At 40.7% G+C, this 25,082-nt stretch overlaps 1 protein-coding gene across 1 annotated transcript; it reads right to left on the bottom strand.

The window, feature by feature from the left end:
- Positions 1–7,740: 7,740 nt before the first annotated feature.
- On the bottom strand, positions 7,741–12,706 carry EEF1A1 (eukaryotic translation elongation factor 1 alpha 1). Its single transcript, XM_063124954.1, has 8 exons — positions 12,620–12,706; positions 11,241–11,429; positions 10,447–10,626; positions 10,041–10,337; positions 9,588–9,738; positions 9,089–9,345; positions 8,766–9,000; positions 7,741–8,144 (listed from the first exon to the last, which is right to left on the bottom strand). The coding sequence occupies exons 2-8, from the start codon at positions 11,382–11,384 to the stop codon at positions 8,020–8,022; spliced, it is 1,389 nt and encodes a 462-aa protein (XP_062981024.1). The 5' UTR covers positions 11,385–11,429; positions 12,620–12,706; the 3' UTR covers positions 7,741–8,019.
- Positions 12,707–25,082: the final 12,376 nt, after the last annotated feature.

Genomic DNA, 25,082 nt, shown 5'->3' with positions numbered 1-25,082 from the left:
GGGTTTTGTTCCATGTTGAAACAAAGCTACACTCTCAGGCCTGCATTTCTCTCTCACTTACACAATGTTTGCTTAGAGGTAGGAAAAAAAATTATTCAGAAGTTAGTTAATAATCTTGTTTGTTCCCACATGTACATGATGAGAATCATAGAATAGCAGAGTTGGAAGGGGCCTACAAGGCCATCGAGTCCAACCTCCTGCTCAATGCAGGAATCCACCCTAAAGCATCCCTGACAGGTGGTTGTCCAGCTGCCTCTTGAATGCCTCTAGGTGGGAGAGCCCACAACCTCCCTAGGTAACTGATTCCATTGTCGTACTGCTCTAACAGTCAGGAAGTTTTTCCTGATGTCCAGCCGGAATCTGGCTTCCTTTAACTTGAGCCCGTTATTCCGTGTTCTGCACTCTGGGAGGATCGAGAAGAGATCCTGGCCCTCTTCTGTGTGACAACCTTTTAAGTATTTGAAGAGTGCTATCATGTCTCCCCTCAGTCTTCTCTTTTCCAGGCTAAACATGCCCAGTTGTTTCAGTGTCTCTTCATAGGTCTTTGTTTCCAGACCCCTGATCATCCTGGTTGCCCTCCTCTGAACACGCTCCAGCTTGTCTGCGTCCTTCTTGAATTGTGGAGCCCAGAACTGGACGCAATACTCTAGGATGAGGCCTAACCAGGGCCAAATAGAGAGGAACCAGTACCTCACGTGATTTGGAAGCTATACTTCTATTAATGCAGCCCAAAATAGCATTGGCCTTTCTTGCAGCCATATCACACTGTTGGGTCATATTCAGCTTGTGATCTACAACAATTCCAAGATCCTTCTCGTTTTTAGTATTGCTGAGCCAAGTATCCCCCATCTTGTAACTGTACATTTGGTTTCTATTTCCTAAATGTAGAACTTGGCATTTATTCCTATTAAATTTCATTCTGTTGTTTTCAGCCCAGCACTCCAGCCTATCAAGATCACTTTGAAGTTTGTTTCTGTCTTCCAGGGTGAATCCACTGTGAATCCACCTAATAGTTGTTCCATCTAGCCCACTTTAAGCTAGTTTGTTAATCAGAATATCATGGGGCACTTTGTCAAAAGCTTTGCTGAAGTCAAGATATATGATGTCCACAGCATTCCCACAGTCCACAAGGGAGGTTATCCTATCAAAAAATGAGATCAAATTAGTCTGACAGGATTTGTTCCTGACAAATCCATGTTGGCTTCTAGTAATCACTGCATTGATTTCAGGGTGTTTACAGATTGACTTCTTTATAATCTGCTCCAGAATTTTCCCAGGGATGGATGTCAGACCGACTGGTCTGTAGTTCCCAGGTTCCTCCTTTTTGAAGATAGGGACGACGTTAGCCCTCCTCCAGTCGTCCAGCACCTCACCCGTCTTCCATGATTTTGCAAAGATAATAGACAAAGGTTCTGAGAGTTCTTCCGCTAGCTCCTTCATGCCTTATTACATTACTTAGTCTTTGCCACCTTCAACGATTTAGGAAAACCTCTGAATAAGAGCAGGACGAGACTTAAATTGAATGAAAGAGGCTACAACAAAAACGTTTGCCCTCTGAGCTCTTATTTTCTAATATATTTCCATTTAGTGATACTAAAGTACAGTGCTTCTGAATGTTTTTAATGCAGGATAGGAAAGAGACAACAACTATTTTGAAATCAAATGCACAATCTAGGCAGGGTAGTCATTTCATTTGGCTGATGGACACAGAAGATAATGAAATGTATAACTCCCAGGAGCAAAAACTTGTTTTGAAGGTTTTCTCCTAAGAGCAGGGGAAGTTTTAGTTTTTCTTGATAGTAGGCTTTCCTAGTGAACTCTAAGTAGAGTATTCAAAGGGGAATAAATAGTGCTTAAAGGGGAAGTCCAGCTGTGTGGCCTATGGACTTCTTAAGAAGTTCATAAGGTCTGAGGATGTCTGTTTTATGGTTAGGTTTTTAAAAGTTCTGTTCATGAAGAGAACATTTCAAATTTTATTTTAAGGCGAATAAGGCCTATGAGGCTTAGAAGCCTCCAAGAACACAAATGAATCTTACAAGATGCATGATTTTTCAAAAGCTTGAGCTAGATTTTTTTCTGCATTAGGAGTTAATATAATTTTGTCTTTTTTTATATCCTTCCTTTTTGCAGTTTTCTGAGACTTCACCAGGCAGTAACCAAAGTCATTGAAGGCCATCTTTGCACCCTAAATTTAAGGCCTTTAGGTACTTGCAAACAAAGTTGAGGTTTTTAGGGTGTGATTTTGTATTGAGAAAAAACATCAAAATGCTTTATAGAAACATGCTCTAGTATAATATTTGGCAGAACATGTATACAGGGAAGTGTTGCGAGGTCAGGGTTATTCAAGAACGTCACATACAAGGGGGAAACATCCGTATATAAAGACATGCTTAAAAGCAAGTCTTGGAGGAGCGTGTGTGTTATCTAAATGGAGTTAAGAATATGAGTGACTGTACAGCTATTAACCACATCTACTTGACATTTCCCTCCAGAATTGTATACTATTGTTTCATAGACAAGGTATGCAAGGAGTCAAATCTGACCTGTGAGAGTTACTCATCTTCCTTACATCCACAGATGTACCATGTTATGCAAATATCTAATGAGTATTGCATCTCTCTTTTCAGGAAACATGGTGGAGTAACCCACTACACACACCCAGGCTGGTTATGTGCTGTTGTGGTTAAAATTAGCTGCTGTTAAGACTAATTCAGACATCCATGAACCCACAGGGTAGACTAAGCAATCCATTCTCTCATCCTCTGCTCCTCCCTATGCAGAATAGGGAGATGAACCACCCAGAGAGCTCCGGCTATTGGGCGGTATAGAAATGAAATGAAATAAATAAATAAATGATAATGGCCTAGTTTCCAGGGCTATTGGGGAAGTCTTTTTCCTAATGGCTCAAAGTACTACATAAACGTCAAGTATTATTACTAGATTATGGATTACTAGGTTACAAACCTGAAGCTTTCAGCTGACCTAACATTAAAGAAAGTGAGTTTTGGATGCAAACATGATACGTGCTTTAGCCCCATTGGGGCTTACTTCTGAGTAGACATCTAAGGGCCAACTTTTCCAGCTGGATGCATTGCCTTAGAGGAGTGGGGAGGCAACCAGATGCCCTCCAGAAATTTCAACTACAGCTCCCATATCCTCAGGGAGTATGGCAGGTATAATCCCAAGGATCTGGAGGTCACCAGGTTGCCTACACCTGCCTTAAGAGAGCAAGCACCCAAAACTAAATTGCAAAAGGATCAAATTTTCAAAAAATGAGGATATTGAAGATACTGGCTTTAGAGTTGTAGGGGTGGTGGTAATATCCTGAGTAACTACAACAGTGGGAGGCAGCTGGACAAGGGAGCATTTTTAAAAAGTACCTCTAGCTTGAAGTTTCACTCCAGGCATGAATTCTTAGCATTTATATAATGGTTTAGTTAGGTTGGCCCCAGTGTTTTGGGTGCTCTCACAAAATGGCTGGCATGGGGGGCTTGCCCATTCATAAAATGGCTGGCATGGGGGGGATCACCAATCATAACAAATTTCCCATTAGGTAAAGTAGTGAGACTAAAAAAATGTGCCCAATAACCGAATACAAGATAGAGTTGAGCTCCAAAACCGAAAACGACTCTTTTGAACCCAAAGAAATATGCGGCTGGAGCATAGCAATTCACTTTACAGCATGCCAGCCACCTCTTTCTATGTATAGGAGGCGCAATAAAGCCCTGAGCACCATATTGGAGACCCCAGGTTAGGGTAACACCTGTGTGCAAATTTTCATTTTAAGTGCTAGTTTGTGCTCCTACACTTGCAGTGCAGCAGGTGGCAATATAGGAGGAACCAAAGCCATGAACATCCTGCCTGGAGACACCTGACATTCTCAAATACTGGCAGCTCATTTAGAGGGCGGTTTTATAAGCTTATTTCTGTGAATTAGGTTTGGCTTGTTTCCAATGATTTTGAACTGTTTTAGGTATATGTTGTCAACCTGCTGCTTAGTTTTACAGATCTGTCTCACAGATCAAGACATAGCAGCTGCCTACAGCCATCAAGTGAATTTATGAAAGAGAAATTTGAGCCTAGGATTACAGTCACCTTGTAAACATTTCAGGTTTAATGAGCTAAGTAGAATAAATCAAAATACCTTTTGCCTCCCTCTCCAAACCCATCACCAAAAACCCTATCTGCAGATGTTTTTAGAGATAGGTATGCATTAGTGTTATCTGAAGGAGCACTTACAGGAGTAAGTAAGCTGCTGTCCTCCAGCTGCTTTTGACAACAGCAAGGGTTCATGGAGTTGTAAGCCCAAACAACTGGAAGGCACTGGGTTGCCCACCAGCCTGAGGCCATTCTCTGGATTTCTGTTAAGAACCATTCAATCAGTGGATTCCACGCGATTTTTCTGTGGTGGTCCATCTTCCAAAATGTATAGCCTCTTCACTACAGTTTATTTTTTATTATTTTAAGCTGTACTGTACTGTACCCAAGACCCAACTTTTTTTCTAAACCACCATGGGAGTGTTCACCCTAAAAAGGAGTCTATAATTATATAAAAAGCTGCATGCAGCAATCTTGGTACTAGAAAATGAATAAAACTATTCATCTATGCTAAGACTACACACAGGGAAGCAACAGCTCTTCCAGTGTCTTTCCAAAAGCAGGTAAGAACACCCCTACCCAGGAAGTGTTTATATGAGAGATATTCCCTACACCCAATTAACAAATCTCTCCCTCTGCATTATTTTGCCCCTTATAACATCACACACCACTGAGTGGCAAATATAGCCAAGTTCCTAAAGCTGAATACTCAAGTTTTTAAGCAACGGAAAATGCACCAACCTTGCCATGTGTCACCCTACTCATCTTATAGGTCTGGATATCCTTCCAGATTGCCATCTTGGTTACTCATTTTTCATTTACCTGTGCCATTGGGGTCAACCATCACTCTGAACAGAATCATATATTGTCTAAAAATGTTTGTGCTTTCCTAGAAGTATTAAGCACTGGACACTCTAGCTTGGAGTGCTTGACACTTACAACCTAGAACATGTGAGAAACTGTTCCTATACAACTTACTTCAAACAGGTAATCATGGTTCAATACTCAAGCAAATCATGTGATTTCCCCTACGAGTTTGGTGTGTTAAGTTGAAATACTTCACCACCTCTTAGGTTTATACAAACTAAGTCCAAGAGTTACAGAAGTTAGCTATTTGAAAGAAAAAGTTACTACTCTAGATAGAAACTATTCTACCTGTAAAATAAAGAGCCATAGGTCACATAGTTCTAGACTCAATTTATTGAAGATAAACTAAAAGTCCAAGTGTTTGCTTACAAAATTTAGTATTTTTTCATTAACCCAACAGAATCGTACTATCACATATGCATTGGAAAGTAAAACTAATCTATGTTAGTGAATTGCCAGACAAGTATCAAAAGGTCATCGTTGTGATTTGGGTTTTAATAACCAGAGGCAGTATTTAGCACAGGCACACTGCGTACTATCAGCTCTAAGACACAATATTGACAAAAACTCAGGTTTTTTGCACAAGCTCCCCTGAACCCCATTTCATCAAAATGTAATTGCCTTTGTTAGCACCCTTTTGTATAAAATTTACTCTGCACTTTTGTCCCAAGTTATTTTTTTGAAGAGCTTGTCCTATAAAAGGACTTATCAAGCCTTATCCTGGACTGCTGCTTTTCATTAACATAGGAGCTGCTTTTATTTAGTGGCATTTTGTTCCCATTTCTCAAAAGTTCCTGGCTCCATATAGCAAAAATGACTTGTTTCAGGGATAGGAGTTGGGAAGTGCAAAGGCAGCTGGACAGGGCACCTATACCATCCACTAAATGCAGGAACATGAGAGTTCCTTAAATACGAATTACAATGCTTTTTGCTAGGCAAATGTTTGGAGTTGAATGGTCTCAGAGTGCAGAGTGCAGAGTGATTTTAGTAACTAGTGCCTCTTAAACCATCTGGGTTTTTCCCCTACAGTTCAATTAATAGTGTGTTCAAGATGCAAAAACTTCATGACACTGCCATTTGTTTTGTAAAGGCCATTTACATTAAGATCTTAAATTAGTGTTGCATCTTATGGTACATATGAATGACTGAAAATGTATTTACTAACGGCTCAAATCTAGTTAGTTAAGCCTCTAGGTTCAAGTCAATTCCAATAGGAATAAAACAGATGTGGGAGTTATGCGTCTTGAATACTTTAAATGTTTAATGGTAACCAAACACATGCCAGTACAGGCATGGTGGTCAAGCTACCATAATGAGGACCCTGATTTCCATTAGTCGAGTATATCAAAACAGAAGTTTACAGGTCAACAAAATATCCTAAGTACAGAAAAGCAAGTCTATTAATTTGTACCCTATGTTTCAAACGCATAGGTGCAAAATTAAGAACCAGGTGCTCCTATAACAGTATTTTATACTTATTAAAATCTTATCTTTACTGCTGGAAAATCAACTCCTAACATCTAAAGTGTCAATTCATTTATAGCAATGTCTGATATTCCCCACATAACATAACCAAGCCAAATTAATGACAGGAGTAATCCTATGTCCCTTAGACAGCAAATAGGATTTTTCAGTTTCCTGGCTACAAAGTAAAAAACCCAGCTCTGGCCTTATAGCCAGGAAACTACAATCTCTTGTAACCAGCTAGCAATACAGAGCAAAGACAGGGAAAGGGGACAGTCCTGGAGGCAGCGATGGAAAGAGGCTGGGGTGTCTGGTTTAAGCCTTTTCCTATTGCTGCCCCAGCCTCTTTCCCTCCCACTCCCTGAAGGCAAAAGGTAAAATGCAGAGGGAGGCGCCAAGTTCAGGGGCTTACTGAGTACTCGGGCGCAACCCATAGATTCTGTCCTAAAACTATCAGAAGTTGAAATGGTGCTAGAAGTAAAACTGTTTACATGGATTACACCTGCTGAAAGGGATGGCCTGTAATGTTTCCATTTACTTATAACACTCAAGAAACCCCTTTTGGCACAGCACCTATAATGTGAATGTTGTTGGCATGGATTTATTATGCTCAAAACAATGAAGTTAGTTTTATACAAAGGATTACAAAGGGTAGGGATACATGCTTTTTTCACACCAATATACTTACTCATGATCTAATTTGGAAAGGTTATATAAATTCATGATTTTAAATATCTAGCCTAACTGAGGACCAAGGAAAACCAAACCTCTCATTTCCACATCTAATAATTTGATTCTTAGAACTTTGAAAGTTTACAGCAAAACACTATTCAGAAAACCTTAAAATCTTTAGTTGTTTATATAGTTTTCCAATTTGCATTACTAGCTTGAGAAATACTTTATCGGAAGCAAAACTTTTGATCCTTATGTGAAACAGCAACAATTTAAAATAATCACTGAAACATCAAACCTTAAAAGTACAAAAGAAGCTATTAACTTACATGTGCTTTGCTTCCTTAAATGAAAAAAATTGAGGTATTAAGCCTTCAATCCTATAATTTTAGCAGCCTTGGGCATATGTAACTCTATGTAAGTCTGGGCTACTCAACTCCTTGACCACTGCATAACTCTAAACAGGTGTTGCCACCCAAGCACTTTATGTTGGAATACCTGGAAAATTAACACACCAATATCAGGGGTAAATAAGTATGATCTTTACCTTCACCATACAGTTTTGTAACCACACATAGAGATCCAACTTTATTACTTAATGTCCAAAGTGTAACTACTAGCCCCAAAGAACACACAGACTTTGCATTAAACTTTGTTTTAATGGTCTCAAAATTTGTGACAGATTTTGGTCAAGTTGTTTCCATTTAAAAAAGGTTACTGATTTTAAAAACTAATAACTTAAAAACTGCCACGAAACAAATGGTCCACAAACATTCCTTTCCTTCTGAAGCTTTTACGATGCATTGTAATCATTAACCAGTCTTTTACTATTAAACTTAAATGGCCAATTGAGACAAACGGTTCTGAGACCATGTTTCCACCACTGATTAAGACTGAGGTGGCAGGTGTACAGAATTTTCATTTAGCCTTCTGAGCCTTCTGGGCAGATTTTGTGACCTTGCCAGCACCAGCTGCTTTCTTATCAACTGCCTTGATGACACCAACAGCAACCGTCTGTCTCATATCACGCACAGCGAAACGACCTAGGTATAAACAAAACTGTTATAGCACTTTCAAGACAAATAGATAATTAATATACTCCACTACTAATTGCTCTGTCCTAACATAGGCTGGCCTTAAAGGTATCCTCTTCAATGCTGCCTTTGTAGTCTCTGCTAATCAGCGTGGTATTTCAGAAAAATATTTCAATAGAATTTTAACACTGCTCTGGCTTGTGTGATTTTGAGGGTGTAGTCCTACAAAGTGTCTAAAATTTTAAACACCTAGCACTGCAACAAAACATAATAAACAAGGAACCCTCAAAGCAGCCTTTACAAAAGGCTACTTCTATTAGTGCTACCTTCACATTAGCAGAATTACCCCATTTGAGGCAAGGAGAGTGAAAAGGATTCCCACCATTAACAGTAGTTTGTTATACAGCTGCTTGGCAGGGGCAAATTCTTTCATTCCTAAGCAAGAGTGCACATGGCAAATTAATGTTCCCTCTAAAAATAACCATTTACTACAAATATCTGAACAGCCATGTCTCCTAACAGCAGCAACGCTAGTAAAAACAGGGCAGAGCTTGCCCAAGTAAAACATGTTCAGATTAGGCTAACGTATTGCAATAAGTGAAGATTGCCTAGAGTAAGAGGACTACTTACCCAGAGGTGGATAGTCAGAGAAGCTCTCAACACACATAGGCTTTCCTGGAATCATGTCAACTATGGCAGCATCTCCAGATTTGAGGAATTTGGGTCCATCTTCCAGCTTCTTACCAGAACGACGATCAATCTTCTCCTTCAGCTCAGCAAACTTGCAGGCAATATGAGCAGTGTGACAATCCAGCACAGGGGCATAGCCAGCACTAATTTGGCCTGGGTGGTTCAGAATGATAACCTATGGAATCATTAAAAGTTAATTCACACCTTTAGCTGTATGCAAAATTTACAGAATTTGACTAAATAAAGCAATTTCTACAAAGTACCTGTGCTGTGAATCCAGCAGCTTCCATTGGTGGATCATTTTTGCTATCACCAGCAACATTACCACGACGGACATCTTTAACTGAGACGTTCTTTACATTGAAGCCAACATTATCACCAGGCAGAGCTTCACTCAGAGCCTCATGATGCATCTCCACAGATTTTACTTCAGTTGTAACATTGACTGGGGCAAATGTTACTACCATGCCTGGTTTTAGAATGCCAGTTTCCACACGACCAACTGGAACAGTCCCAATTCCTGAAACAAAAAGACAATTCTATTATCTCCAATTAAGAGTATGCAGAAGAAAACTAGTAAGAAGAAAGAGAAGCATCAAATGCGGGAAAGGGAGTTTGAGAACTGATGAGATGGCATAGACGTAGACAGGTATTTAAGGGCCTTGTGTTTTATAAGAGTAGGTACTGTAAAAATATTCATACCATTTCTTTGTAAGTTACTTGTTCTCAAAAAACTAAATCTAAGCTTCTTATAATACATACCACCAATTTTGTAGACATCCTGAAGAGGCAGACGCAGAGGTTTGTCAGTTGGGCGAGTTGGTGGCAAAATAGAATCCAGAGCTTCCAGCAGTGTAGTTCCACTAGCATTGCCATCCTTACGGGTCACTTTCCATCCTTTAAACCAGGGCATCTACAAAGGAAGTTGTGTATACATATTTAATGAAAGTTCTACAGGCATTTTTTTTACAGTACTCTCTTGTGATGACTGAATAGAAAAGCAAGGTTGTGACAAAAACATTGTGTAAGTTTTAGGATTTTAACCTGCAGTTCAAACTAATAGGACTTCATATAAGAATTTATGTTGCTCATGTCCTCATTGCTATATAAAATTCCTTGGCGTTACAAATTCCAAGCAACACAAAATAAACTGAGTGGTATGCAAATAATTGAATTGTATTTCCTCAACAATTCTTCAAGAGCATCTTTACTTACATTAGAGCTGGGCTCCAACATGTTGTCTCCATTCCAGCCAGAAATTGGCACAAAGGCCACTGTATCTGGGTTGTAGCCAATTTTCTTTATGTATGTGCTGACTTCTTTGACAATTTCCTCGTATCTCTTCTGACTGTAAGGTGGCTCAGTAGAATCCATTTTGTTAACACCAACAATGAGCTGTTTTACACCCAGAGTGTAGGCCAGAAGAGCATGCTCACGGGTCTGCCCGTTCTTAGAGATACCGGCTTCAAATTCACCAACACCAGCAGCAACAATAAGGACAGCACAGTCGGCCTTTAGGAGAAAACCAATGATAAATATTATTCACCATATAAAACTCATATTTATAGTATATAAAACTTGTATTTATAATATAGTCAAAAAAGTAATGTTATCTGCTCACCTGGGAGGTACCAGTAATCATGTTTTTGATGAAATCTCTGTGTCCAGGGGCATCAATGATAGTGACGTAGTACTTGCTTGTTTCAAATTTCCAGAGTGAAATATCAATAGTGATACCACGTTCACGTTCTGCCTTCAGCTTGTCCAACACCCAAGCGTACTTGAAGGAACCTTTGCCCATCTATTTATTGAAAGAAAGTAACAGCGTTAATGCATCTCACATAACATATACACAGGTTTCCAAAAGAAGCTGCTGTCTAAAGACAGTTTGCATCAACACTGAAACATAATATACTAGCTATGCTTAGCAAAATGTTCTTGGCAGGAATTGTGAGAGATTCCAAATCTGTTTCGCTTACTTAATGCGGTGACATGTTAATCTACAACTGTGCTTGAACTCACTTACAAGCTACTTCTGCAACATACACACACTTCTATCTATCTGTATAAATGGACCCCCCATGACATTTTGAACATTAAAAGGCATCCTCATCAGCTCTCCTGTGCATTTTCCAAAATTTGATAGTTCTGCTAAAAGTCAACTGTTTGAATGTCAAGCATGAACAAGGCACAGGCTGAGTACTTTTTTTAAAAAAGACCACACAAACACCAAATTACACAATTCAGAACAGTTGAACCACATATGATCATGCCAATGTAGTTGACCACATAAACTCACATCCAAGTTAAAAAGCAAGTTTAAATGGCAATTTTATTATGCACCCACTATAAATTAAGATTTAATCACAGCTTTTTAACCTTGTCCTAGTAAATTATCTTGGGAGACAAACCCACCTCAGCAGCTTCCTTCTCAAACTTCTCAATGGTCCTCTTGTCAATTCCACCACATTTGTAAATCAGATGACCAGTGGTGGTGGACTTGCCAGAGTCGACATGCCCAATGACAACAATGTTGATGTGGGTCTTTTCCTTTCCCATTTTGGATGGTTAGTAGATGGTTCTCTTCTACTTCAGATAACACACCTTGTAAGGAAAAATATATTAAAAATTACAAAATAGAAAAAAGTACTAGGAGCCCCCTGGTGGACAGTAATGGAGAAAATGAAGGACCGTAAAGACGTGTAAATGGAAGAGAAACCTAAAGGCCATCCGAAGCCGGTTATCTGTTATTTCTTCGCTGGGAAGCATCGCCAGGGAACCCAGGTCGCAACTAGGCCCAGGCCTGCCTCGAGTTCCTCAACTCCACCCACTTCAGGGCGGCGGAGAGCGTTACGTGTGTGAAGGAGGAGAGGAGAAACGCAACAAAGCCCATGAGAGATCCTTCCAACTCATATACACTTCCATGCCTCTTAGTCCCCACCGTCGTGGCCATTACAGGATATCGGGGAGTGAGAGAGAAAGGGCGGCTCCCGTTCCTTTGTGTCTAAAGTCAAGCGAGCACGAGCCCGGATCGAAGGAACAGGGAGGAGGGGGGGAGGCGGAGGGTAGTTGAGCCACTCGTTGGCTGGCACGCGCCCCGCCCGCGCGCGTCCTCCATTTTGTGACGGCAGCGGAGAGCGGCCATTTTTTTTTAATACAGAGCGAAACGGGGGAAAGGAAGGAGGGCGGGCCGCGTGAGAAAAAGCTGGAGGTAGCTGAGGGAGAGGGGCATCCATCCTGTTACAATCCCAAAACTAGTATGAAAAAAGCCAAATGAGCCGCTGAGGAAAAGGGAGGTGGGGTAGGGTGGGAGAAAGCGGCGTCAAGACACACCTGCCACGACGGCAGCCGCCCCATCCCACCAGCACAAGTACCGCGCTTCAGCCCCAAGGGACACGACACGTGTCTTCAGAACTCGCCTCCTTCGCCACTCCCGCTCTACCCCAGGTATTATGGGGGGGATGGGGGCTCCCCCCCTCTGCCAGATTGTTCGATCTGCTTGATCGTTCCTCTCACACATACACCGATCCCGCCCATCTACTGTTTCTCTCACTCTCTCACACGGACGGGAGGAAGGAAATCGGCGGCAAAGAAACGAATGCCCTGGCCGCGCGGAACGCAAAACTCAAGCGCGCGCTCTTCCAGCACGACGCCGAACTGCCGCCATCCCGAGGGCGTCGACCAGAACTTCGGCCTGTGCGAGGCGCACGTGCAACCTCGCTTAGTCCCGCCCATTCCCGGCCTAGGCCTAAATCTGGCCCTGCCGCCCGCGAGACGAAAGACACGCGCCTTACCTCTGAAGCAGCGGCAAACCCGTAGCGAAAAAGACCGAAGCCGTGAGCGGCACCCTTTATATAGCTTGAGCCGGGAGGGCGGTGGCCTGAGGGACACGTCACTGATCCCAGCATTCCATTCGCTGCTCCTGGCTCCCTCCCCCCACCGCGTGCACGCCTCCCCTCCAGACTGACGTTCGGGGAGAGCGGAAAAATAACCACTTTCTCACATAAACGTGAGATTCCCCACCGCCGCCGCAGCGCTGCTTCCCGCTGTATAGAATCAAGCACCAGTCGCCGTCTCCTCTTGCTCCGCCCCTCCCACAGTCAGCACCCACATTTCGTGTGCGGCACGGGTTGAGAAACTGGAGACGGCCCCTCCACTCCGCGGGGCGAAGAAGTGGGTTGAGCTCTGGACAGTCCGGGCTCCAGTCTGCCCATCCTCCACCTAGAACGAGCCCGCCCGCTCTCTTCTTCTTCTTCTTCCGCTCCGTCCGTCTCGGGTTTTTTTTTTCACACGCACCATATTGCACTTTTAAGCCTCTCCCACTTTAGGCTCTACTTTCATTCCAGCTGTGAGAAATTCAGCCTTGGGAAGCATATTTGACTCCCAACAGAGAAGGGCGGGCGTAGGAGCCGCTGTGATACTTAACGCGGTGTTGCTACAATGGTGGCGCCATAAAATAAAAAATCATATTTTCCTTGATCCCTTCCCTACACACTAACCCACCACAGCTTTGCACGCTATATACTCCTCCTTCCTTAATTAAACCCCTCCCCCCATACCACACCAAACGCATTCCACTCATTCATACATTTCCCTCTATCCAGCCTTAATAGATTTTGTTATCTGTTCCTCTACTTCAGTTTCTCTCAGGTTTAGGAAGCACTACCTTATCAAAAGAGTAAAAATTGCACACACACACCCAGTTTGATTTGCATTTAAGAATGTACACATAGTAGTTCTCGATATAACCTAAAAGCTACTAACTTTCATTTAAAGGACATTTTAATGTATATTTTAAATTTTGAATACAAAAAAAATTAGCAAGATTTTGAAACACAAAACACTTCTGCCTCTGTATTGTTCTTAACTTTTTACGTTTATTTCAAAAATAATACCTATACAGTGATCATCTTCTGGGGAAATACCACTATACACATGACATAAACATAATTTAACATGGATTGGAACCTAAATCCCACTGAAATCAATGGGATGTAAATTTGTGGTGATTAATGTGACCCATTATTTAGTTACACTTAATAATTTTAGCAAGGTTGGGGTTATAGACATTATAATTTACCCTTACCAGCCCTAAGTCTACAATCCTTCATACACTTGTTTGTAAGCAAGCCATATTGAACTCAGTGAGACTTCCTACTAAATATACATAGGAGAAGGCTGGAAAAAAACTGAAGTCAGCTATCATTGGGCCTGTGCAAGTTGCAAAAAAGCATTTGGTATAGTTGCATGTTGTCTTAGTTTTAAATGCCCTTGGCAGCATATTAAGCTGAGGTTATTAATGTAGCAAAAAAATTATATTTTAGAACACCTGCTACTTGTTTTGGACAAGTAACTGTTCAACATTCTGTTATTCCAGACAAATTACTTTCCCAGACAAACTAAGGAATAAACTGCATTAAACACAGTGGGACTTATTTCCAACCAAGTAACATTCATAGGATTGCACTTACTATACAGGGTTGATTTCTTAATAAATATATTTCAGATCAAGCTCCAAGTCACATTAGGTTCAACTGCTCAAACACAGGCTTGGCTATTTTGTTTACTTTAAAGGTGACCTTCTTTATGCTTCTTAGAGAGAGCTAATCATTATAACTATTGAGTAAAAGAGGCACAAACTAACTACAAGCCCATAGTAGATAACATTCACAATTCCCTGATACTACAAAATCTGTCCCTTGGTGCATTACCAAACAAATGCACCGCTGAAGATTCCTTTTGGACTTGCAAGCAAGTCTTCTGAAAAGTTAACACATCCAGAGGGGGATTCACTGTGGTGTAGAGTAAAGGAGCTAATTAGACAAACATGCCCAACTTGCTCACACGAATTTTTCCATTTAGCAAGAACAGTTCATTGTTTCCTAACTTTGGGTAAATTGTCTGACCTGGCAAGTGTGGCAAAGGATTATTAGTATGGTTGGCCTTCTATGTGTATGCAACATTAGTATTGATACCCCTTAAACTGCAATCCTGTACGCACTAACCTAGGAGTAAGTCCCATAGAACACAATGGAACTTGCTTCTGAGTAGAAGTGTATAGGATTGCACTGTTAATGTAAGAGATTTATAGTGAATAAAATAGACAGAACCATTTTAGTCGGTTGATACACCATTCAACTCTACAAACTACTCCAAAACAGAAGGGAACTGAAGATTCTACCTATACTCATCTATAGTTTAAAAAGGTCAGAAAGAACAGAATGTCGGACAAATGTTGTTTACAGTTCTTTTAAAGGTTACTATTACGTACTGTGTTCTACTATGAATCATAATATTTTCCAGCTGCCACAGTACTTGGCATCTGTATTAATCTGATACAGTTAGATAAGGTTCTGGCTTTATTAAATATTTTAAAATGCTTATAGTATATTTTCCAATTCCTTATTAAGAACAATATAAAAACTGCATATTTGGTCTCTCTTGACCAAGAACTCCGTAGATGTTACAAGTTATTAACATTTATTTTAAAAGACAGGGCTCTATTAGTTAGAGAAATATTACAACTCAGCTTACACACCATATATCACTTCTAGTAAGATTGCAATCTTATGCAATCTTCTGCACGCTCATTAAACACCGTGGGGCTTCCATCTGAATAAACTTGCTAGGACTGGGTGGTTACTTACTCTTTTATCTTATCAGTTTGAATAATCATCTGATTTTATCATTCTTGTATAGTTTTTAATAATTCCATGCTTTTATATAGGGTATGTTGTATTTTCAGAATATGGAAGAAATTGGTGAAAACTATAAAAACTTAATAAATTGGATTATATTTCATTTATTCCATTTCAGTTAATTCAGTTAATTCACTATCCTCCTGATAATAAATACTTTTGCTAGCATAATAAGTGATCATACTGGAATGATCTCTGGTTGTCACCTTCCAAACCACATAAGATGGGACCACCTGAACCAGTACCTCAGTTAGGGATGTCAGAGAAATGCAGAATGGATTCAGATCAGTTCAGATTTCAATGAATCTGTCCTGTGGATTTTGCAGCAGACTGTTTTTTCTCTGAGTCATGCTGATTTTGCAGACTTGTGTACTGGTTTTTCATGTTTCTTTGGGGGGGGGGTTGCGCTAATTTGCATTAATGCTTACGCGCACTTGCGCAAATGTGCTACTCTGCATTAATTAACTATTAACTAATGCACACTAATGAAGGTAGAAGGAAATTCTGGTAAAAAAGAACCTGATTATGTCAATGAGCGGATGGAATGAAAGATGCCTGTGAAACATAGACAGAAAGACTTTAATAAAATCCATAGATCCCTAACCTTGGCTGATGATCTCAATGAAAGCGCAGGTTCATAGGTATGGATCTCAGGTTATCTAGAGCAGCTTCTCTCAATCTGGAGCTCTCCAGATGTGTTGGACTACAACCCCCATCATCCCCAGCCAGGATGGCCATTGGCTGCTTATTTGCATCAGGAGGGAAGCTCCTACTGGCACCAATGCAAATAATAGCTATTATACTCAAGACTGCAGCAAACGTCACACACACCATCACCACCACTTTCTGGAACCACTAGTGGCGCAAAACCACTAGAACATGGTGCCCCTAGTTCCCATTCTATGCTGGTAACCTGGATGGTTTCAAATTGCCATTCCATGTTGATGATGGTCGATGGTTTCAAAGACCATCAGGAGAACCAGCAAAGTCAAGAAGAATACTTCTCCCTGTCTTTCCTTCAGTATATATGAAGGGTGGGTAAACCTCAGGCCCAGGGGAGGTCACCTCATAAAAATAGGAGTGGATCTGGAATTATCACATTATATCTCTGCAGTTAAATCATATTATGTTTAAAAAGCAGCAACCATTTGGCTCTTTATTTCATCCAATATACTAACTTTCAGTAAAGTAATGCAGAAAAGCACCTTGATTAACTGAGAACTTGGAAATCTGCAAAGATCTATTCTTCTTAATAATGCCAATTTTGCAGTAATTAATTAAAGTTCACAAACAGTATTGAAGAAGTAACACTACTTAGAACTTAGATGGCTCTGTGCAAATGTCTGGACTGGCGCATAGTTAAATTATGGAACTCACTACTACAAGATGTAGTGATGGCCACCGGTCTGGATGGCTTTGAAAGGGGGTTTGATAGATTCCTGAAGGCTAAGGCTATCAATGGCTACTAGCCCTGATAGTTGTGTGCTATCTCCAGTATTTGAGGCAATATGCCTGTGTGCACCAGTTGCTGGGGAACATGGGCAGGAGAGTGCTATTGCACCATGTCCTGCTTGTTCATCAGCATAATAGACAGCAAGTCGTAGCAAACTCTACATATACCATAGAGCTGGAGCTGCATGACCCACAACTGCACCAAGTTTTTAAGCTAATTCAAGAAGCCTAGTGAAATTTCTTCTCCTTCACCCATTTACTCTCTGACTACTAACTGATGTATTGAAATTCTAAAATATTAAAAACACAAATTGCCTTGGTCCAGAGGTATGTACTCTCCAGTACTGACTGTTCTGAAACTAATCTAACACTCTTGAGCGAGACAAGGCCAACAGGATTTTGCTTCGGAGTGTACCTCTGATAGTTGTCATAACTTTACCTCCAAGATGATAGAGAGCTTCATCACACCAGCGATTTATCATACTCTTGCCATGCCTGGTATGTGTTTTTGCAGTGCAGTACTCACATGACGTTGTCCCTGTCTTGCGCTCATCTTGCCTCTTCCCCTCCATTTTCCATCTTATTTTGGAGCAAGAAAGTCTGTTTTCCCTCCTCCGTGCACAATAAAGCCACTCCTTGTTCCCATGTATTGCTGTCCTTATGCTATATTGGACCGTCTTGTTTTTTGTTCGGTGTGTGTGTGTTAACGGGCGAGACACTGATTAAAGAGGAGAGCAGGTTGGTTCTCCACTTAACTGCTTCCTGTTGCCATGCCAACATTGACCACAAACTTATTCAAAAACTAATTGTAATACTTTCTCTTCACTTATATTGTTTCATATGATCTTAGGGGAAAGCATAGTGTGTTGTTTTACTGTAATTGCGCAGTTTCAGGCTCCTGTACTATTGTATTTGCTCAGAAATAAGAATATATTTAAAAAGTATAAAAAATTAACTTCAGGGGGAAGGAGAAAGTAGGGGGCAGGGCGGGAGATTTTGCAGGCATAGTAGTGATACAGGTGAAAAGATATATGAGCTGAAATAGTGCAACAACACAGTGACGTGAAAGTGCCCACCACGAGACTCGCTAAGGAAACAGAGGGGGAACCAAACTGTGGGGAGGGGAAGTAGGTGTGATGGAGCTCAGACTTCCTGGGAGCACAAATAGAAGTTTTCCTTATAACTTAGAGTTTTTCTTCATGGTCCCTGTGCATCACACCATGGGCTCTGCACCTGTGTGGAACAGCGTCGGGAAACTTCTAGAGCTGAGGCGTATGGGCAGGAACCCCTCCCCCATGGTGCCGTGCACATGCTCAGAGGGGTTCCCACCCATTCTCCTCAGTTCTTTTTGACCACCATTGTGGCAACATCGTTCGCAGAACTTCTCTTCTTGATCCTTTCAGGTGTTTGTTTCTTCCTAAAAAAAAAAAGGGGTAGTTAATAGTTCGTTTAGTAGTTAGTGTTAGATATTTATTTTTTATATATATATATATATATATATATATATATATATATATATATTTTCCTTCGTTTCAGGCCACCCGAAAAATATAGATGAGTCATATGGTCTTAAGGGCACCATTTCGTAAGAGCTTTAAAAAAAACACCAGGGCAAATCAGGGAGTAGTACAACCAGGAGTAAGATTTAGGCTGCAAACCTATGTACACTCCCCTTGGAATAAGTCCCGTTTGAACATAGCGGGACTGGCTTCTGAAAGAGAGAGAGAGCAAAACACATCCAATCTGGAGCTTCAGGTACAATCCACTGCTTCCTTCCATTCTATGTTCATTCTAGCATTTTGGACTTTCTGGTGATCCTGGGCAATTTTTGCTTCTCTTTGTAACATGCCAGGCATACTAGATCAAGCTTGTTGTGCTTCCGAATAAACGTGAGCAAGATTGCAAAGCATGTAAAGAAAACCTAACTTAAAAGTAGGTATTTTGAAAAGAAACAAGATAGCAGCGAAACACACAAACTTCATTCATTTCATTTTATTTCATTTCTATACCACCCAATAGCCAGGTTCTCTGGGCAGGTTATAAAGATTAAAAGCCTTAAAATACAATATTGTAACCTAATATAAGAACCATTTACATGCAACAAACATTTAATTATCAATAATAAGAAATCTCAGGACCTGTTAAACCCCCTATCATATTCTGTCATATACTGCAATAACCTCTCTCTATAAGTATAAAACTACATCTGAGTTACTACAGATCAGATTATAAACAGGCTAGTTTAGAAGGAGGAAACACCCTTTAGTTGCTATTATTAAATAATTCAGAATCAGGAACTCTTGCTGATCTACTTTAAATCATCCAATAGTCTACCACTAGACCCTGATCTACTGGCTTTCCCCCACTGCCTTATGGAGTCCCAAACTATCTCCATGAATGTTTGAAGTTGCAGTCTAACTTATTAATTGATATGCAGCTCAAACATTGAGGAGAGCTGGAAGTAGAAGTGACTAGCTGAGAATCTCATTAAGAAAATATAATAAAGGTCACTATGGAGATTGGTTTCTCCTATGGCAATATGAACGTTCAGAGTTAAAGAAAATGCAGATTATAGGTGAGGATAATCTCAATATACATTCTGGAACAAATTGCAATATATGGAAGGCCAATCATGACAGTGTATACAGACACCAATAAGCAGCAGTGTTATTATTTATTTATTTATTTATTTATTTATTTATTTATATAGCACCATCAATGTACATGGTGCTGTACAGAGTAAAACAATAAATAACAAGACCCTGCCGCATAGGTTTACATTCTAATAAAATCATAATAAAACAATAAGGAGGGGAAGAGAATGCACCAAACAGGCAGTATAAAAGTGAGAACAAAATCAAGTTTTAAAAGCTTTAGGAAAAAGAAAAGTTTTTAGCTGAGCTTTAAAAGCTGCGATTGAACTTGTAGTTCTCAAATGTTCTGGAAGAGTGTTCCAGGCATAAGGGGCAGCCGAAGAAAATGGACGAAGCCGCGCAAGGGAAGTAGAGACCCTTGGGCAGGTGAGAGACATGGCATTAGAGGAGCGAAGAGCACGAGCGGGGCAATAGTGTGAGATGAGAGAGGAAAGCTAGGAAGGAGCTAGACAGTGAAAAGCTTTGTAGGTCAACAGGAGAAGTTTATATTGGATTCTGAAGTGAATTGGAAGCCAATGAAGAGATTTCAGAAGTGGAGTAACATGGTCAGAGCGGCGAGCCAAGAAGATGATCTTAGCAGCAGAGTGGTGAACAGAAACCAATGGACTGATGTGAGAAGAAGGAAGGCCAGTGAAATAGCATAATACCCAGTTATTAGGATCAGCATGACAGCAATCCCATCCATAGTTACCTGGAGGTTCAACTTGTCAAACACACTGAACTTTCACAAATGATCTTCAAACAGCTGAAGTGCAACCTCTAACGTTAAATTAGAAATGTAAACAATCTTACAAAGAAATTTTACTGTTTAAACTGCAAGCATGAAGTAGGAACACTGCCAAAGAAAAGGAAGGTAATATTCAGCCTCTGCTTAATTATAGTCCCCAGTCTCTGACTTCTAAAGCCACAAACAATAGTAAAACTAGAAAGCCTCACTATAACCTCATTTTCTTGCCAGAGCAAGGAAGAGCCATAAGAACAGAAGAGCTGTGTTGGATCAGACAAAAGCCTATCTAGTCCAGCATTCTGTTCCCACTGTGTTGGATCAGACGAAAGCTTATCCAGCATTCTGTTCCCACAGTGGCCAATCAGATGCCTGTGGGAAGCCCACAAGCAGAAAATAAATGCAATAGCACCCTCCCACTCATGTTCTCCAGTAATTCGCATACAGAGGCATATTGCCTCTGATACTGGAGGTAATATATGACTAGTAGCCTTATCCTGCATGCATTTGTCTAATCCCCTTTTAATGCCATCCAAGTTGGTGGACCCCACTACATCATTTGGTAGTGAATTCTATAATTAAACAATGCACTGTGTGAGGAAGTACTTTCTTTTATCTGTCCTGAATCTCCCACCAATCAGATTCATGGGATAACCCCAGGTTCTAGCATTATGGGAGAGCAAGAAAAACGTTGCCCTAACTACTTTCTCAACACTACATATAATTTTATGCATGACCCACACACTTTTTTTCTTAGTGAAACACCCTAAAATATTGTAACCTATCCTCATGGGGGAATTGCTCTAGCCCCTAGATAATGTAGGTTACACAAGGACCATAGGTTTGTATAAAAGGGGTTATGGTATTGGCAGTTTTATTTTCCATTCATTTCCTAATGATCTCCAACACAGATTTTTTTTCAAAGCAGCGCCACACTGAGTTGACATTTTCACCAAGTTATCCATCATAAATGCCCCCCCCCGCTCTCAGACATCAATTCCTCCACCTGCCATCTAAAGGAATTGTTTTGTAGTGAGGAATATTGAATGCTGTGACACACACGCCCTCTCCACCTGCAGTTTGATATGACATATTCCAAACGCAGGTTTAGTGTCTAATCTGCTGTCTTTAAATACTAAGGCCACAATCCTATATACACTTAGCCAGGAGTAGGTCCCCTTGAACTCAATAGGACTTACTTCGAAGTAGGCCTGCATAGGATTGCCCTGCAGCCCTTTGAAAGTATTAATGTGAGCCTATATAATCCACTTTGTTTTATCAGTAATAGTAAAGACAGTGATTTTGTTAGTGCTCTGAAACATTGAAAACCTTATCTCAAAGGTTGCTACAGTAGACTTTTGCCCTCTTGGCTCCTCCTCTCTTGTGAGTCACCTTTCAGAGCATTTACACTAAGTATGGCAGCAGACTGTCAAATTCTGCCAAGCTGTCGTGTCAGCTGTGAACATTCCAGAACATGATATAACTCTACATCTCTCCCGCCCCAACAGACTGTTGTGCTTTTAACAGCTGCTTAACATGCAGAAAGTTAACAAGTGCAGCCTTCCTCATGACTGCATCTCCATGTTGAGAAAAGCTCAACCTGCTGAATTTCTGCCTGCTGTGCAGCTGTTAGAAGCACAGAGCCCCTGTCAGGACAGGAGAACAAAAAGTGGAAACCCAAGAGGGTGGAGAAATGAACTATGTTATAAGAATTTAAACCATGGATAAAACATATGCTCTTATTATACACTCAGTAATAAGTATTTTGTTTAAGGCATTTTTATCCTGCATTTCCAAAGTGGCACATGATCCACGTTTAAAAGGATTATAAAAACAAACACCTAAAGTAGGATGACTATATGAAAAGGAGGACAGGGCTCCTGTATCTAACAGTTGTATTGAAAAAGGAATTTCAGCAGGTGTCATTTGTATATATGGAGAACCTGGTGAAATTTCCTCTTCATCACACCAGTTAAAGCTGCAGGAGCCCTGCCCTCTTTAGCTAGAGTGACCAGATACAGTAGAGGGAGCCCTGTCCTCCTTTTCATATAGTCACCCTACCTAAAGCCAACACTTAGCAGTCCTGCAGTGACATAAACTATTGTTCCTGTCATCAAAACTGGCAGCAATTCTAGGGTGACCATATGAAAAGGAGGACAGGGCTCCTGTATCTTTAACAGTTGCATAGAAAAGGGAATTTCAGCAGCTGTCATTTATATATATGAGAACATGGGCCGGATCTACACTACTGCTTTAAAGCGCTTTATAACAGTTTTATAGCGCTTTAAAGCAGTAGTGTAGATCTGGCCCTGGTGAAATTCCCTCTTCAACACAACAGTTAAAGTGCAGGAGCTATACTAGAATGACTAGATTTAAAAGAGGGCAGTGCACTTGCAGCTTTAACTGCTGTGATGAAGAGGGAATTTCACCAGGTTCTCCATATATACAAATGACACGTGCTGAAATTCCCTTTTCTATGCAACTGTTAAAGATACAGGAGCCCTGTCCTCCTTTTCATATGGTCATCCTAATTCTCCATGCCCTAAAGCTTTCCTAGACTGTACAAAGCTGCTAAAGGCCAGGAGGCAGGTCACCACCAATTCTGGGACTATCACCAAAAAGACCCTGCTCCTCACCACATTTTTATTTTATTAATGCTGCAAAATAACCAAAGCTACTTCTGTGGAGCCTCTTTGGAACATTACAGGGCGGTAATCACCTGGAACAGTGTTGCTGGATGATATTCTGCTAGCAGGATGGTGGTAAGAAAGAAATATTTCTTTGCTAGCATAACTGCCACCTCTTAGGTCTGGAAATGGGATTCTGTGGAGCGTTCACTTAGATTTGGCCTGGATTTTTCACCACAAGAATAAGTAACACATGCCCAAAGGTTGGTGGTGGAGCCATCAGCTCCTACTGCCTGGTAAAACATTGTATAGATACCACCTTGTGGATGGAATCAGATCCCTCAATTTATCGAGGCCCAGCACTAATGCCGTTTCAGATCTGTATGTACTTAAGCAGCCTTCCACAACCTGGTGGACATCAGACTTTTTGAATGACAACCTCATCATTCCTGACCATTGGCCATGCTGGCTGAGGCTGATGGGGGCTGTAGTCTCCAAAAACTCAAAGCAGGATCTACACAACTGTTTTATTACAGTTTATAACAGTATTGACAATTGTTGGGGCCCAGGACATACTCCATATACCAATTTCAAACTGCTTTCAAAGTTTTATTTCCTGTTTGGTGTAGAACTGGCCCAGGTTTGGGAAAGCTGTGTTAAAGCAACCCCCGCCTCTTCCTTCCCCACATCCCCTATCTAGCAAGCTGCTTTGGGAGGGACAGCGGACATTCTGCCCTCCATCCACTGCTCTTTCCCTTTCAGCTCACCCCTCCCTGCCCCAATTCCTGTCCTTCTCCTCTCCCTCCGGGCTTCCTCCACCTGCATGAAATTAGTCTGAGGGCTGCAGGCCACCCATACCTTGAAGAAGGGTTCTGGCTTTGAAAAATCTGAGGATTTGTCTTAGGTGGATTGGAGTAATTTGGCCTTTTATATAATCCTTGTTTTACATATTTTATGTGACCCTTATGAAAAATGAATTTTCAAAAATTATTGTGATTTGCTGTTTGTTTTTAAAACAAAATAAAACAAAATGCCCACAAATACAGGTCAATCCCTTGCTTACAGTTCATAACATCCCATAAAAACAGAGCTTGTGTCACACACACACACACACACACACACACACATACACACACACACACTATTAGTCGAAGTAGGAATAATATTGGATAAAATCCATTATACAGTTCTTTTTAAAGTATTTCTACAACATCAAACCAAAGCATAATCAGCCATACATATCCATACACACACACACACACACACTATATATATATATATATATATATATATATATATATATCACAATACATGAACCATAAATATACAATACTATCCTTTTTGAAGATCTAAAGCATAACTGTAGACCATAATTTCAGTATAATTCCTATTTCCCTTCTCTATATACTGTCAATCCAGTTACTGCCAATTTAGCCACCTGCTCAAACTGTGTATAAATGCCTAGAGAGTATTTATATCTTTCATTGCATATAACACATTTTTCTTGCACTGTGAGTCTTGCACAATCAAGACTCTTTGGAGGCTTATCAGAGAGCCCACATTTGAGAACTGTCCTATGATAAATTCCTTACATGTTAATTCTTTGGTTGCCTGTTAGTCATTGTTAGACCTGTGTCATTGCAGACGTTAGGGACTTAGGAATCTGCTTTATACTGAGTCAGACCCTTGGCCCATCTATCCCAGTACTGTCAACGCTTACTGGCAAAGGATCTCCAGGGTTTCAGGCAGAAGTCCTGGCTAATGGTCAGGAATGATGGGAGTCATGGCGAGCAATACCTGGAGTGCCACAGGTTCTCCACCCCTGCTTTACACAATAAACACACACAAAATATGCAGGTTCCCATTTTGTTTTCAAATTAAACATATATTAAAATTGTGCCAGTTTAACGGAAGACGCAAGATGTAAACAGACAACAACCTCATGCATTTAGCTCAGGACTGGCTTTGCCTTTATAGGGCTTTTCTACATGAGGCATTTCTCCTGCACTCGTCATTCCCTACTCACAGTTGTTTATAAGTTCTTTAGGTGACCTTCGAGATTCGCTTCTGTGTCTAACCAGCAGTTTCAGCAATTTTTTTAG

This window comes from Elgaria multicarinata, chromosome 4 (assembly GCF_023053635.1).
Source record: "Elgaria multicarinata webbii isolate HBS135686 ecotype San Diego chromosome 4, rElgMul1.1.pri, whole genome shotgun sequence".
Taxonomy (NCBI): Eukaryota; Metazoa; Chordata; class Lepidosauria; order Squamata; family Anguidae; genus Elgaria; species Elgaria multicarinata.
The sequence above is the reverse complement of the archived record's forward strand: the minus strand, read 5'-3'. Positions and strand labels throughout refer to the sequence as shown.

What these genes read in the sequence shown, in the direction of transcription:
- EEF1A1 (XM_063124954.1), bottom strand. Translation starts at nt 11,384, where the DNA reads ATGGGAAAGGAAAAGACCCACATCAACATTGTTGTCATTGGGCATGTC. An exon ending in TGTTGGAGCCCAGCTCTAAT is followed by an intron (nt 9,739 to 10,040) that starts GTAAGTAAAGAT and finishes CTTCCTTTGTAG; the next exon opens with ATGCCCTGGTTTAAAGGATG. An exon ending in CTGCTGGATTCACAGCACAG is followed by an intron (nt 9,001 to 9,088) that starts GTACTTTGTAGA and finishes ATGATTCCATAG; the next exon opens with GTTATCATTCTGAACCACCC.